Source organism: Aquarana catesbeiana, linkage group LG03, assembly GCF_042186555.1.
Source record: "Aquarana catesbeiana isolate 2022-GZ linkage group LG03, ASM4218655v1, whole genome shotgun sequence".
NCBI classification, from domain to species: Eukaryota; Metazoa; Chordata; class Amphibia; order Anura; family Ranidae; genus Aquarana; species Aquarana catesbeiana.
In genome coordinates, this window is record NC_133326.1 from 310116583 (window position 1) to 310133647 (window position 17065).

At 42.4% G+C, this 17065-nt stretch overlaps 1 protein-coding gene across 3 annotated transcripts in view; it reads right to left on the bottom strand.

Annotated features, from left to right (window-relative positions):
- Positions 1–9299: 9299 nt before the first annotated feature.
- CFAP54 (cilia and flagella associated protein 54) overlaps positions 9300–17065 on the bottom strand; it is a 545361-nt gene continuing 537595 nt past the window's right edge. For all 3 annotated transcript variants that reach the window (XM_073620268.1, XM_073620266.1, XM_073620265.1), the window contains exons 68-69: positions 11974–12048; positions 9300–11701 (exon numbers count right to left, since the gene is read on the bottom strand). In XM_073620268.1, the coding sequence (XP_073476369.1) occupies positions 11582–11701; positions 11974–12048 (195 nt within the window). In that variant the 3' untranslated portion in view covers positions 9300–11581. The remainder of the gene's footprint in view (positions 11702–11973; positions 12049–17065) is intronic.

The window sequence follows — 17065 nt, forward strand, 5'->3', positions numbered from 1 at the left end:
TTTCCCATCAAAAGGATTATCAACCCTGTGGCTATGGAGTTAGCATTACCAAAGACATACAGGATCCATCCTGTTTTCCATGTGTCCTTGCTGAAGCCCGTGGTGGACAGCACTTTTCCAGAGAGAGGTGAACTTCCTCCCCCACCAGTTAGGGTGGATGGGGAGAATGAGTTTGAGGTGGAATCCATCCTTAACTGTAGGAAGAAGGGCAGACAACTGCAGTATTTGATCCAGTGGAAGGGATACCCACCTGAAGACAACTCTTGGGAACCCGCAAGGAATCTGCATGCACCACGCTTAATTCAAGCTTTTCATCGAGACCATCCGGAATTGATGTCCAGCCTGGGCGTCCAGTGTCCGCCCGTAGGAGGGGGGCACTGTCAGGAGGCACAAGCCGCCTCCGTCCGCCGGACTCCAGGGCGCATGCGCGGAGGACTTACGCTGCGCCGTACACCCGTTCGCGGCCCGATGGTGCGGCGCGCGCGGGTGCACGGCGGTCCCCGTGTGCGCGCCGTGGCCGTGCGGGTGCCGGGCAGCGCGTCACGCTGACGCGCTCGCCGGAGGGCTACATCTGACGGCTCCAGCACCCAGTCGGGTTGCTGGTTTGTCGTCAGCTGTACCCTGGTCCCTGTCCCTGCTATTTAAACCTGTATATCCAAGTGTCTTGTGCTGAACCCTCTGCCTGTTAAACGGACTACTCTCTTGCCTGCCTGATACCCTTGATTCCTGCCTGATTAAACGGACTACTCTCTTGCCTGCCTGATACCCCTGACCTCTGCCTGATTAACGGATTACTCTCTCTGCCTGCCTGATACCCCTGACCTCTGCCTGATTAACGGATTGCTCTCTTTGCTCTGCTTGATACCCCGGTTCTGACCTCTGCCTGAATTACGGACTTTGCTCTGCTTGATACCCCGGTTCTGACCTCTGCCTGAATTACGGACTTTGCTCTGCTTGATACCCCGGTTCTGACCTCTGCCTGAATTACGGACTTGCTCTGCTTGATATCCCGGTTCTGACCTCTGCCTGAATTACGGACTTGTGCTACCTGATACCCCAGCTCAGATCTAACCGCTTGTCTTTGCAGTTCCTCGGTATCCAACGTCTACCCGGACCTCCCTCCGGCCTTCAGGAATCCCACCACTACCGGAAGTCCGTGCCTCCGCGTGCCCCCAACTCCTGTATCACTTCCAGGGGTCGGGTGCGCGTGGTCGTAAGGACGAGCCGCTCTCGGCATCTTGGCCTCGGTGAGTATAAGTTCTGACACTCCTACTTTATCCCATTCGATGAAGTTATGTGATTCCCTTCATAAGATGAGACCCCTAACCTCTACCTGGCAACCACTTGCCCACATCTTCCGTAACCCCAGGTTCCCCCCAGGTCTAGATATCCTAGCCTTCAAATGGTGGTTAGATAAAGGCCTCTACAGAATTGGACATTTCTTTAATTCTAATGGACCCCTCACCTTACCACTCTGCACCTCAAAACTTGATATGCCCCCATCCGAAAAATTTAGGTTCTATCAAATATCACATTTTCTGAACCATTCATGGAAGAGCAGCAAAAGCCCTCTCTCAGTAACTCCTTATGAACAGTGGTGCTCCTCGGCCGTGGACACGAGAGGAGGAATTTCTCTCATATAGTCATCTCTAGCTGAACCATCAGAGAAAATGGCCTACATGTTGAGCTGGGAGCGCGACCTTGACCTCAGCTGGGACCTGGACCTATGGCATTCCAACTTTGCCCGTTCTTTTAAAGGTATACTGAACACGTCCCTGATTGAGGCTAGTCTCAAAACTTTAACACGCTGGTACTTGGTACCTTCTCGTCTAGTCAAATATTACCCTCAATCATCACCTCTCTGTTTTAGAGGATGCAACCACATAGGCACTCTTCTACATATTTTATGGGAATGTCCTAGAATCAGAATGTTTTGGAATAAGATTTTCACCCTTATTCGCAGAACATTTGGTTTTGCGGTTAAGCAAGACCCAACTATCGCCTTACTTAATTTCCCAATCCCTAATACTTCTAAACCTAACCAGACTCTAATTCGGTTTATCCTCCTTGGAGCCAAAATGACTATTACCCGATCATGGAAATCTGCAACAGTATCCTTCCGCTTAGCTAAACAAAAAATTTCTTGGATAATGTTGCAAGAAAAGATTTCCAATACCATTCTGGACACTCTAGACAAATTCAAAATCATATGGGAACCTTGGGCTACCCAGGTGGGGATCTCCCTATAACCCTGATTCATAAAACAGGCTCGATTCTTTCCTGAGGTGGTCCTCGGATACCCTCTTGTGATAGCCTTCTGTGCTTCTCCTCTCCCCCAACCTCTGTCATACGCACTTTACCTTTTCTCTTTTTTCTCCCTTTTTCTTCTCTTCAATCTCTACACTGTACTTCTTGATACTTCCTTTCTCTGGTTCTCGTTATTAATAGGACCTCCTTTAAATAATCAATGGGTTGATCTCCGGAAAGGCTTCCCTTCATTGCTACCTCAAGTCCTTTCGCATAAGGTGCTCTAGTTCCTGGGACTGACCTCTTTTCGAACCGCCCTGAGATTTCAACCCAGACTGTTGCTTCTTTGGTATTGACTTCATTCTTGTTTTTTTTGTCATTCTTGCGTTACTCATTGTTCATATTGATTTGAATACTTTATGCCTCTATATTTTCTCTCTTCAATTTATGCTCTGGGTTTCTGGACCTCTCAACCTCCTGCACAGCAAGATCCCGGACGGGGTGCTGGTGGCGGGTGGTGCAGAGACCCTAGAGCCTTACCATATAACCTTATAATGGACTATAAACCTAGTTTTATGAATACTACTTGTTCTCTTTGTACTCAAAATCTTCTATGTACACGATGTATGGTTGAAATTCCTCAATAAAATTATCTTCAAAAAAAAAAGTGTCCCGCGATGTCCATCCATCTTCAATCATGGCGCCCGGACCCGAAAAATAGAAAAAAAAAGAAAAGCTCCGCCTCGATGGGAGGCGCCATGCGACTGCTGTCTCTTGGCTGTGACAGCTGTTATATAGGCAAGGGCGGGGCCACCCGTTGACGTAATCGGATAACCCTGCTCCTTCTGACATCAAGTGACATCAGAGGGGGGTAGGGTCACCTGTTTATGTCACTGGGTGGCCCCACCCTTGCCTATATAACAGCTGTCAAAGCCAAGAGACAGCAGTTGGCGGGACGCCTCCCATCAAGGCAGAGCTTTTTTTCTTTCTATTTTTCGGGTCCATTGGGCGCCGTGATTGAAGATGGATGGACATCGCAGGACACTTTTTTTTAAATAAAGGAATTGTCGAAAACTGTCTCCTGTCGTTTTTACTTTTTTGACACTTTTTTTGGTGAATGGGTAGGGGTACAATGGGCAGGGGTACAAAACATTCACATAGGAGGGCGGGATCTGGGGGTCCCCTTGTTAAAGGGGACTTCCAGATTCCGATAAGCCCCCACTCGCAGACCCCCACAACCACCCGGCAAGGCAAGCAGCCTGGTATGGTTCGGGGGGGCGCTCGCTCACCCTCCCTCCCTTTCCTGGCCTGCCATGGCTGCTTGCTCGGATAAGGGTCTGGTATGGATTTTGGGGGGGACCCCACGCCATTTTTTAAAAAATTTTGGCCTGGAGTTCCTCTTAAAATCCATACCAGACGTGAAGGGCCTGGTATGGATTCTATAGGGGGGGCACGCAGTTTAAAAAAAAAAAAACATTTTCATTGATTTTTAAGTATATTGCCGGGATCTGGCAGTTTTAAACATTTTTTCCCTTTGGAAATGTCATTTTGCTGCGGCACAGTAAAACACATGAGAAAGATGCGCCACTGCACAGGCAGACTAAGGGGACCCCCCAGGCACAATATTTAAAGGAATATTTCATTTATATTATTTCACTTTAAGCATTATTAAAATCACTGCTCCTTAAAAAACTTTTTTTTGCATTGATACATGTCCCCTGGGGCAGTACCCGGGTCCCCAAACACTTTTTATGGCAATAACTTGCATATAAGCCTTTAAAATGGACACTTTTGATTTGTGTCCCATAGACTTTAACGGTGTTCGCATGTTCGCACAAAGTTTTTTGCCTGTTCGCATGTTCTGGTGCGAACAGGGGGGTGTTCGGCTCATCCCTAATAATCGGTATTAATCTCAATTTAAAAGGGTGAGCTGAGAGGTAATAATAACCAGCAAACAAAGCACTGACTAAAAAAGATACTCACGTACAGTATCTCACAAAAGCGAGTACACCCCTCACATTTTTGTAAATATATCATTAGGCCTCTTCCTGTACTAATCTTCCCTCTATTTTCCCCAGAACTGTTACTACCTTCCCATCAGCAGTACACTCTGGTGAGCACAATGCAACAACGTGCAGGACTCCAGTATCTAAGCCCAAAAAGAAACATTTTTCTCCTGCTCTTATAACTCTGCCCCTATCTATGTTGCATGCTGATGGTGCCCAGTTCTCCTCCATGGTGACTGCTGATGCGATCCAGTCCTCCTCAATGCTGATGACTGCTGGCCATGCGATCCAGTCCTCCTCCGTGCTGATGACTGCTGCCAATGCGATCCAGTCCTCCTTCATGCTGATGACTGCTGCCGATGCAATCCAGTCCTCCTCCATGCTGATGACTGATGACTGCTGCCGATGCGATCCAGTATTCCTTCATGTTGATAACTGCTGATGTGATCCACTCCTCCTCCATGCTGATGCCGCCTGCTGATGGGGTCCAGTCCACCTCCATGCTGATGCCGCCTGCTGATGGTGTCCAGTCCTCCTCCATGCTGATGCCACCTGCCGATGGTGTCCATTCCCCTTCCATGCTGATGCCGCCTTCCGGTGGTGTCCAGTGCTCCTCCATGCTGATGTGCCTTCTGATGGTGTCTAGTCCTCCTTCATGATGATGCCACCTTCTGATGGTGTCCATTCCTCAACCATGCTGCTGCCTGCCGTGGGTGACCTACCATCTACTGCCAAGCCTGCCGTCCAGCTGGACCATGCCGATACCTGTGCCACTGCCCAGCCTTATGTGCCTCTGTCTGCTTGCCAGCCTGCCTCTGTACATCCTGTGCCCAACAATCTGCCTGCCTCTGATGGTCTGCTGTCCGATGACAAGTCTACCATTGATGATCTTAGATATCTTCTCCCTACCACCCTGCCGGCTTCTATTGACTCTATGCCAGCTGTTCAGTTTGGATTGTGATGCAAAGGCTGATTGTCCACCTGCTAATGGGTCTGAAAGCTCCAAGTCCTCACATACTTTATATGGGTCACCTGCTTGGCCTGAGATTCATTTGACGGTTGCCTCGGTTGAGTCCCTCTGGCAGTGTGTTACTTCTATGGTGCCAAAGCCTGGTGGTCCGGACATACCCTTGGCAACTGGTAGCTGCATCTGCCTTTGTAGTCCTGGTTGTCGTAAGCTCCCGGAGACCTGGATGCGATTGCCACAGCTCTGGGTGTACTAGGGGACCCGGGTTGGGTAACCAGTGCCTCAGAGAGACCTAGGTGGCTTTTCATGTGCACAGCAAGTCCTGGAAACTAGGCAAGCTACTTGGTTATGACGAGACACATCAGTGTCTGGGTTCTGGTATTGTCACATGCCCCCAGCGCTAAGTCTGCAGATAACCCGTGGAACCCCAGCATGGGGGGCCTGCTGTTTTGAGGGATTTTCAGTCCCGAATGCTGTACATCTCAGAGAATCTGACCAGCAGGAGACCCAGCCAGTTGCTTGACCCCAGCAGTGGGGTACCCAGTCAATCATCTGACCCGGGCGGTGGGACTATCGATGGATCTTGGTAGTATGGCATTTCGCTTGGAACTCGGCACTTCAGCCTATGAGGAACTTTTGCTCTGGGCTCATGTAATTGATGACTGGTTCAGCTAAGGCTGCTTGGAGCATCTGGAGGCCGCTCCTTAAGGAGGGGAGTCTGTTAGGATTGAGTTCACATGCTGGTGGTACTATGCTGCTCTGGGCTGTTTGCTGAAGCTCCAGTGTCCACCAGCAGGTGTCTCCCAAGAGCCAGCAGGCTGAAATGATCAGTGACACCAAGGTTCAGCTGCCAGGTGGATATTTAAGGCTGCTCCTGCCTTCCCCAGTGCATCACTATCCTTTTGAGTGCCCCCTTGCTACTAGATCCTTGTGCTTCCTGTATCCTGATCCTTCCTGCACCCCTCTGCCTTGCTCCTGCTCCCTGCCCTTGTACCTTTGTCCCTTTATATTGTACATGTACTGTATATAGTTAGTAGTTAGGTTTATTAGTTATTTTTGTTCTTGTTTGCTGGAGTGGTTTATGTTTTCACTGGTTGCTGTGCATGTTTATTGGTATGTGTTCACTAATAATAAATATCACTTTAAGGATACATACGTTCTTTGTTTGGTCTCAGTTTCTGGGTGTAGCTACGTCTCTGGTCTCCTTGCCGCTGATTCCTGACAAGCCCTCTCCTCCACTGGGAGTGTCTAATGGGTCTCAGCTCCTCTGCTCCTCCCTTCACCTCCCTACATAACCTTTTATGTAGCATTCACGGGAGGAGAGAAAGTGAATACTATAGAGCAGCGATATGCAATTAGCGGACCTCCAGCTGTTACAGAACTACAAGTCCCATGCGGCATAGCAAGACTCTGACAGCCACAATCATGACACCCAGAGGCATGATGGGACTTGTAGTTTTGCAACAGCTGGAGGTCCGCTAATTGCATATCCCTGCTATAGAGTATCACTCAAGTGATAGCTCTGAGTCTGCTGGGGCTGCTGACATCGCAACCAAAATTGTGCTGCTCTTGTCTACACAAGGGAGACTTTTACTGGTATACAAAATGCATAAACTATGTTAAATTCACACATCATTTTTTTTAGAAGATTTTTGTTGAAACTGATGACTTGAGATAGTATCTCTTTAAAGATACTTGCTGAGATTAGTTTAAACACTCACTTTGGGCCAGCTTGGGTCAAATGAATTATCCAGATGCCACCTTTGTGTGGCCAGTGGTGAATCTGGAATTCCCTTTTGTAGCCTATGCTACATACAGTGAGCAGTATTCTTTTCCGGAAGATGCTCAGTCAACTTTCCCTATGTGCACTAAACATTACTCAGGAGAAACCTTGAATGATTTCAATGAAGACAAGATATTATCTGATTGGCCATGTGGTAGAAGAGGGGCAGATGACATTAAGGTCTCCATCTCAGAAAAATACATTGTATGGCACAGTGCAATCACTACATTACAGCTTGCCTGGACAATCACAAACAGCAGCAAAAGAATAAACTGAAAATTTCTATCACATACCATTTGCTTTCAGATCTGGTGTACTGAGGTTGTTGTAATTAAAATGTAAGAAAAACCTTTTTTTTTTTCATTTTTAATACAGTGAGGAAGTGTTAAACCGTCCCCTGTTTATCCCCGTAAAATATATATATGTTTATCCCAGTAAAACTGGGGATATTTACCTTCTTTATTTGTACTGTGACCATTGTCACTCAGACAGAAAATGAGGGGAAATCTAAGATTTTTGAGCTGTCAACAAAACATAGGGAAGGGGAGGTAAGAGTAAATTTTCCAATGGGAACCTCTGTTCTAGGGATAGCTGTTAAATAGATGGATTCCCATCACTTTGGGACTGCTTTCGTGGCTGTCTGTGGTGGATATTTCTAGGGGATTGGAGGCTTCATTTTGGTGGATCCTAAAGGGGACCTTCATACAATTACAGAGAGATTTATGGCCTCAACATATTATTGAACATAAGTCAATCCGGGTGGACCTTTTGGCAATTGATCCATGCGCAACCATCATTCAAATATGGAAGAGGAATACCATACCTTTGCCTCTCCCCTCTCTTTAGTGTCATGTGACCTTCCTTTGGGTCTTTGTGGCCACTGCTGATTCTCCTCCCCCCTCCACCAATGTTGGGGTGTTCATATGATCACCCGTGTACCCCCAGATGACACCCCCATCCACCGCAGCTCAGGGCTCCATAGTGAATATTGCTGTATTTAAGGATGCTTTGGCGGGCGAGTGTTTCTTAATTTGAAGCTTTAGATCACCCTCTTTTCAAGGGTCCCTGAAGAAGATCTTGGATTGGAATGATTGAAACACACGTTGGTGTTGTTATGTGCATTTATTTGACTGTTATTACATACTTTTGTATGGATGAATTATATGTGGGGGATCATGTTTATGGTTTTATCAGAGCTACCACACACATTTTTAGCACATATATGGTGATTTTAGGATTTTTTTGTACAATACAGTATATTATTTTTTAATATTAGCAAATGTGCGATGTATTCTAATCTGTCCCAAGGGTATATTCTTTCTAACCATGTTATTTGGTGAAGAGCAACTGATAACTCTGGTTGTCTGTATCTTATCATTTTGGGAGATTACCTGGAAGGGGGTTTAACCCCTCCTTACTCAATCTAAAATGAAATACTATACTAAATACTGTGGGGTTGATTTACCAAAGGAAAGAGGCTGTTTATTTTACAAGGTACATTGAACTTTTTCAAGGGACTTTGCACAAGAGCTTCATGATTGAGATTAAGCTCTGCTGATTTCTATGAGCCAATCATATGCAATCAAAAATGCTGTTTATTTTTTTTTCCTTTAACAAGATTGGGCATTCTTGCAAAGCAAAACCTTCACACTAAGCTCGGGGGCAATCTCACTTGCAAAGTGAACAGCCTATTTGCCTTTAGCATATCATCCCCTATGTATGGCTATACACACACCCTAATTCTTCATACCACATACACACTCTAATTATCATAGCTGTAGCAATATATAATAGACAATGCAGCAAGCAGTTCTAAATTTTATTAGATAACATTTCGTTGCCATTGTGCTTCATATAAACTGATAATTGATAGGACACCTCTTATAAAAATCAAAACAAAGTTAATACGATCAAGTATTTTGCTGGTCTGCAAAAAAGAGGTAGCTCATTAATTTTGAAGTGTTCTTTAATCACAGAAACAGGTGCATTTGATGTATATGTTAAAAATGCACTGCAAGCAGCTTTGTCTTAGTAGAAATTAAACAGCAGTACATCAATAATTTATCAGTTTATTAACTCTTTATAAGTAATTAATTATCTTCAATGAGGTGTATCTCATTTGAATAGCTGTTCTTTGCAACTTTATCAAGACTTTTAAAGTTCTGAATGCATATATTTCAACTGCTGTGTCAGTTGTCATTTGCAGAATTAGCAGCAGTTTTATAAATATCTTCTATTTTATCTTTTATTTATATCTAAACGTAATTTCTAGAGTATACCTCTAATAGTAGACCTCAACGAACATAACGTATCATAAAATATTTGTAAAATTAGTTACAATTTAGATAAGATAGAAAGTAACAAACTTAAAAACACAGGGTCAGCCTTACAAATTTGCCTGGTACTTGCCGCAGTGGCATACAGAGAGGTAGGTGCCCGGGCCGGCAGCAACTCCATTCTTGCTGGCTGTGTGTGTGTGTTTGTGTGTGTCTGTGTGTGGTGTCCTGAGGCTGGGGCACCTGCCTTCCTGCATACCACTAAACGAAAAATTAGGCAGATTTGTTAAGGGGACACTGTTTCAATGTATTATAACATGCAGCTGTTTTACACATTACAGTTCCTTTGATTTCTGTAGATTTACAGTTAAACCAGGAGGATTGTATATTGCACAATTTCTTATGGATTCTTTGTAACTCTTGGATATCGCGGAGACAAGCGTGTTACTTTTTATCTTATCTACATTACAATTTTTTTTTTTAAACATTTTATGAGACATTATGCCTATAGCTTAAAGAAAAGCCATGTGTGGATTTTAATAAGGACCATTTGGAGGAGTTCTACTATGACTCAGCCACTACAGATTTTTATTGAGTACACTTTTATTAATTGTTTGCTAAAGAATATACATTTATATGTCTTTTATTCATACAAAAATATTTTTTTCAAATAAGCCAACATTAGTATGAAAAGCGTGTTTGGAAGACAGAAGATAGAAACGATGCACACCAGAACCCAGCCACTATATATAAAGGTAAAGATACAGCTTCAAGGCCTGAACTCCTCCTGCCTATGCTCCTCTGATGTGTTTCGCCCTGCTTACGGGGCTTATTCATATGATTAAGCCCCATATAGTGGCTGGGTTTCAGTGTGCAGCGTTTTTACCTTCTGTCTTCGGATCTGTTTCAGCTAACCTAGATGAACTTGTTTGAACATTGGCAGGGGGAAATTTTGCAGTGCTTTGAGTGGCGCTCCAAGTTCTTTAAATACCTGTTGGAACATATCTGGAACTTCAATAAGGACATATTCAGCTGATTTACTGTTGATGTCTTGATACATCTATTTTTCTTTGAATGCCCCAGGAGCCTAGATCTTAGGGTATTCAATGTACAAAAATAGACTTTCAACTGCAAAAAACAGAGCACTATCCATCCCCTATAATTTCAGATTCTATTGGTAAGTGATATTTATTGTGAAGTTAGGAACACAGTGGAATGGGAGAGGCATACCAGACCTCAGACCTCAGAGCTGAATTTGGGGACTCCACATCTGTATGCTCCTGGCTCACTTAAAAATGGAAAGTCTGCTTTATTCACCCACCCGCCAAATACAAATAGATTGAATACATTGTAAAATGTTGGCTAAAAAATAAACGTAGCTTGTCCTATCTTCCAACACTTCTGAGACATCATGGTGCTTCTTGGTAGACCTGGGTGCTCTAAATTATGTGAGAATGCACTCCTGCAATGGGCTGGAGCACAGTCAAGTGTCATGTGAGTGCACAGCACTAGCTGGAGGCATGGTGACCTCACCATAATCTCTTGAAATCAATAGAACCAGAGTCAATGTAGGTTTCCTTTTTTAGGACAAATTTTCATCTTAACTGGCTTTTTAAGCCATTTGTATTTGAGAAGTGGGGGTTGTGAAAAAACAAACCTTCCAAATACACTTGTGGTCCACATTAAGGCCCACTATTGTGCAAAATGTTTCATCCTAAACAACATAATAAGGCATGATAATGTATAATGATGTTAATTCAATATAATGATTCCTTTTTTACTTACCATGTTTTATTATATATTTTACTCTACATGTAGTCCAAGCTATCCAGCAAAAGTTACAGTGACAAAGGTTGGAACAAACTTTACCAGTTTTGGAGTGTATATAAGAGTCACCTTTTATTCATATGGTTTAAATCTTCTTAAGAAAAAACTGTTGCTCCAACCTCTTAAACACTCCTGGTAGCAATACAAGTATTAACTGCAGACTGTTTTTTTTTTACAATATTGGTCCATGACAGGTATGCTTCAAGCACTGCCACATTACACAAACAAATTTTATTTCTTTATTAGAACTTTTTACAATTGGAAAATTTTATTTCTGGTCTCAGAAATTAAAGGGAAACAGCAAGATTGTTTTTTAACACATATTTTACAGTAATCAATGCATTATAAAAAAAAAAAAATATTTTGCTATACAAAAAAAAAATCTAGCACAAGAAAAAATAGCAAATATTTTTAAATCTTACATATCTTAAAAAAAAAGGTAACAAAATAAGTAAAAGTGACAACATAGTATAGCTCAGGTAAACTGTGACATTACCCAATCTAACAGGCTTCCCTTCATTAACATACAGCCGTGAGTCAGGTCAAAGACTCTCTCCAGCCTGATTAATGATGGCAAAGTGATGTCAAATGGAGCCTGTGAAATGAAGGAAATTATAGCTGTGAGAGAATCATTTTTCTTGTCATAGGCAAGCATCACATCCATTTTCTCACTTAAGAAGATTAATATCGCAAAGCAAAATTTTGCTGCAATACCTACCAAACGGAGAGGAGTACAGAGTGAGACTCACTAAGTAAATTTATGATAAACAGTAAATAATTAAATTATAGAATGTGTACCATTTACAATTATTCAGGGTTTGTTTCGTAGCATTATTTTTATGAAGATATTTAGAATGGAAAATATACCTGAGTTACCAATTGAGGATCAGAAGCAGAAGAAAGCAAATACTGAGCTTCAGAACAGCATTCCAAGATAACTGTCTGTAAATAGAAAAAGATAATATGACTGCTTTATAAGAAACAGGTGAGCACCACTCACTTACTGTATGGATAAACATTGTACTGTATTTTGCTTTTTTTTTTTTTAAGAAAAAATCCTTGTACATTACATCTGTAGCGCTGTTCACAAGATCTTTCCCTGTTCTTTGGCTTCTGCAAAGAAAGATCCTTGGGATGGGCTTCTATTACTCTGCTGATGCTCCCTACAGCATGAGTCTGTGTCTGTACAACCATGATTGGGAAGGACTCTGCATAGCCCTGATTCAGAAGAGCAATTCAAAACAAATCATAAATATAAAAAACTGTTTTACAGCTCCCTATAAATCTTTATTAAACATCAAGTGTATTTGCTGTGCATTAATATGGTGTAGCTTTCATTTTGTACAGGCGGCATCTGTATTCAAGGATCTTTTTTCACTTCACAGGTATTAGCAATTACATTTGATGTATTTAATACTGATTTATTAAAACTAAGCTTTACTGTGAGTCTCTTAGCGCATGTAATCATTCAGCATATTATATCCCGCACCCATAGTGTTACATGGAGGAGAAGGATGGGGAGTGTCATTTACCATTGTGTAAACGCCCACGTGTGCAATTCTATAGTCATGTGGGCTGCACATGTAATAAACAGGAGGAAATGAAGAGCTTAGAAGGGAACTGAAACTGGAGCATGCTCATTATATGAGAACAGCTCAGGCTGCAATGGGGACACAGAGAAGATGGGAGGGACAGCTTAAGGCAGGATCAACCAGGTATATTTCACTCTACACAAAACAAATTCTTTAGTGACTTTGTGAGTATGTACATTATGTTACAGTATATAAACTAACATGTAATGCGAGTTATTTATAGTCTGGGTTTAATGACACTTTAAAGTGTACAGATAAAAACACAAAACAATAACTTTTCTGTATGGCATGCAAAGATAGTTGCATTCTATTTATCTCTGTTGATGAAGCCTCCCCAAGTTATATGGGAGATCATCTGAAAAGTGCTGAAGAGTAGTGATATATGGTGATATTTATACAATCATTTGCTGGCATTTTCAACTGTTGTATGGCAGCAATTATTTACTTTTACACATAGACTGCTTTGCTGCCACTAGAAAACATTCTCAGGGCAACTCATATAGAGTGTATAAGACACATTGTAGAATTCTGGTAAGACTCTGTGCAACGAATTTTTGTGCAGGCAACAAATTAATTTACCTGTTGTAAACTGGGGAACTCACCACGTGTGAAGACCAAAGTGTTCAAACAGACACTTGGTCCTCAGTGCAGCTGAGCTTACGCCTGCAAATGCACCTCTCACACAACCAGCACAGCGCAGAGGGTTTTAAAACTGGGTGGTGGACTGGAAATTCACAGACAATAGTTTCTCATCAGGTCTGTTTCCCTTGTGATTAACAGCAAACAGTGGGCAGATGCAAAGCCAACAGCTAGCCAGCTATTGGCTTTAGAATCCCCCCTCCCCCTGTCTGCTGTCAATACCAAGAAAAGAGCGAACTGGATGGGGAACTAGTGTCTCAGCTTCCCCATCAGGCTCTGCCCACTGTCAGCATCACCGGTTGCTAGGGAGCTGTAGGCTGTAAAGTTGACAGCTTGCTTAACAACCAGTGACAGGTGGTGAGTTGGTCTTAATTACTTAAATATACCCAAAATAACCACCACAATTTATTTCTATGGAATGGCAACTGAAAAGGGAGATGTGTGAGTCTGCAGTATGTGTAAAATCCTCTACAGGTCAGCCTGGGAAGATGGACATGGTGAGAGAACATGCTAGAAGAGGGTAGCTGAGAGAGACTTCAGGTAGATATGCTGCTGGATTCTTCGTCAGATCACTCTTCAGTGCCTACCAGAGAGCGAAGGAAAGCAGAGAAGGTGGAGTGGGTTCCACCTGTATCTTCTGTCAGCCTTGTAGGACCAAGGAGAGCTGACTATGAGATTGTAAGTGCCACATGGTATCTGCTATGAAGTTAATTGTGCTACAGTGGCTGTCACTCTAATTTCTTGAATTGCATTATTCTACTACTACACAGTACTGCCGTATCTTCATTTATCTGTTCATCTCAAAAGGAGCTGGTGTGATAGTTTGTTTTGCATAGTCAAGGAAAGGCTGTCAGCTAAATATAGAGGATAAACACAGACAATTGCCTTACAGTCTGCTGGATAAAGTAAACTGTCTGGGAACATAATTTCTTCAAGGAGAATCATCCTAAAGGGTCCATATACTTGTTGCATCTTTTAGTGTGTATTATCTTAACCACTTCAGCGATTAACTTCAGTGCTGTGATAGGATGACTGACAATTATTCCTTCATGCAACATTGTACCCAAATCAATTTTATATAATTTTTTTTAGAAAGATAGGTTGCTTTTTTGGTATTTAATAACCACTGGAATTTTTTTTTTCACTATATAAAAGAAACAAGACCAAATGTTTTGAAAAAAATGCTCCTTACTTTCTAGTAAAAATGGTAACAAATACAAATGCCAGTATGGTACACTTAAAAAAAAAACTTTTTTTGGAAGATGGACACCCCAATGTTCTTTCATTTTTTGCCACAATTTTTTGAAATGAAGATATGCTGCTATTGAGGTGGTTAAAATAAATTAAAGTGTGCTTAGCCTTTAAAAGTCTCTGTAGGATAAAATTGCATTGCTCTGCAATTGCAGGGTGCACAATAGCTTTAAATGCTGCCTCCCCAAAACAATACCACAATTATTAGTGGTTAGTGGTACTTAAACCCGCCTAAAACAATAATTGGTGGTCAGTGGCATTTTAAAGTGGCTGTAGAGCCTGAAGGTTTTTCATTTATTCTATGTGCTGCTCCCCCCACAGCCCCCCCCCCCCCCAATACTCACCTGGGCCATCTCTCAATCTAGTGATGTGCATGAAAGCCTCGGCTGTCCTAGGACCCCATCTCCTCATTAACTGAGACAGCAGCGGGAGACATTGGCTCCCAATTCTGTCAATCACAGCCAGTGAGCCAATGAGGCGAGATCAGGGGGCAGGGGCGAGCCGCGCCTCTGTGTGTCTTATGGACGCATAGAGCAGGGCTCAGGAGCAAGCATATACCACTGCCCCCATAGCAAGTGGCTTGCTATTGGGGGCACTGGTCAAGGGGGAGGAGCCAGGAGTGCCGGCAGGGGACCCGAGAAGAGGAGGATCGGGGCTGCTCTGTGCAAAATCATTGCACAGAGCAGGTAAGTATGACATGTTTGTTTTTTTAAAGCCAAACCTTTAATATCATTTTACATTGTTGACATCATCAGGGGCATGTGCTTTTGTTTTTGTTTTCTTAGATTTATCATGAAATATTGAATTTATGAATGCCACTACATCATGGTTTGGCACTGAATCACTGAAGTGATTATGTTTTGTATTTTATCATCATTTTTAACATAATATGTACACATTGGTTTACAAGTTTTTGCACTATTCAAATTTTTTGTTTCTGGAAAGCAGCACTTATTACATATCAGAAATCTGTAGTGAACTCTGTAGAGCCTTCTTGCCAAAGATTGGCAGAGAGTCAAGTCTGGCAGGTGAACATTTAATTGTCTGATGTAAATCAGTTCAACCCACTGGTTGATTGAAAAAAAAACTGAACATGTATACTCTGCTATATGCAAGTAGCGAGATACAATCCCTCTTTGCCTACAGTCACAAAAAGTTTCATTATTTGATGGAGTAGAGACTACAGTAATAATCTCACTTGACTTTTTCTACACCAGTGGTGACTACATGCCAAATTTTCTGGCACCTTCAAGAAGGTGTAGCACAAAAAAAAGAGAGAAATTACCTGTCCAGCTATATCGTCTGAGCGCATAAGATCAAAGGATTAATTCATGAACCACTGACAAAGTTCGACTTGGTCAAGTTTTGCAGGGAGCCTGCCCGAACCATCCTGTAGTCTTGACATTTCTGTTAAGTAGCTCTAGAAACTCTCCTACTTATCATGAATTAGTTAAAAAAAAGGAAGCTTTGTTGGGGGAGGAATTTCTCACTGGTATAAAGACAACTCCATAATAAGAAAAGATTTTATTATGTTCTACTCAGGTAGGAGAGATATTTCCTGAGGAAGAGGAAGATTAATTTTTTTTTTTCGAATCAGACTTTGAAACCTCAGGGGAAATCAAATCTGATTCTGAGGTGCAAAATTTACTGACTCAAGCAGTTCAGGCTCAGGCGGGTTGGGCTTAGGTTGGAATGCAACAATTTCTCACTGATTTTTAAAAGACAGTGGTTTTAAGGGGTTCAGGCTCAAGCCGGCATACAATCTCTCACTGAAGTTCAGAAGGCTGTGATTGCCCTGGCCTCAAAAGGGAATTCAACAGAAGAAGCTAAATTGGTTAACACTGGGTAACCTGCTGTAAAGAGATGTTATGGCAGTGGAAAGGCTAGACACGTCAAAGAACAATGCCAAAAAAAGACCACCCCCAGATAGTAGATTAGAGGAAATCATGAAGGTTGTGAAGGAAATGCAGTACCAGAGGTCATCAGGAGAACTTCAAAAGGTTTTAGTGAAGGAGCCAGTTGAATGTCCAGTGCAAAGAGCTCATGAAATCCATCTCAAAGAGAATCACACCTACATCTTCTTATTCTACTACTTCTTTCAATAGTGGTGGAGAAACATTAATTGTTTCTGCTCTAACCGCTTCAGCCACAGAAGATTTTACCCCCTTCCTGACCAGAGCAATTTTTGCAATTCGGCACTGCGTCGCTTTAAATGACAATTGCGCAGTCGTGCGACATTGCACCCAAACAAAATTGACATCCTTTTTCCCCACAAATAGAGCTTTCTTTTGGTGGTATTTGATCACCTCTGCGGTTTTAATTTTTTGCGATATAAACAAAAAAAGAGCGACAATTTTGAAAAAAAAACGCAATATTTTTTACTTTTTGCTATAATAAATATCCCCCAAAAATATATAAAAAAAACAATTTTTTTCCTCAGTTTAGGCCGATATGTATTCTTCTACATATTTTTGGTA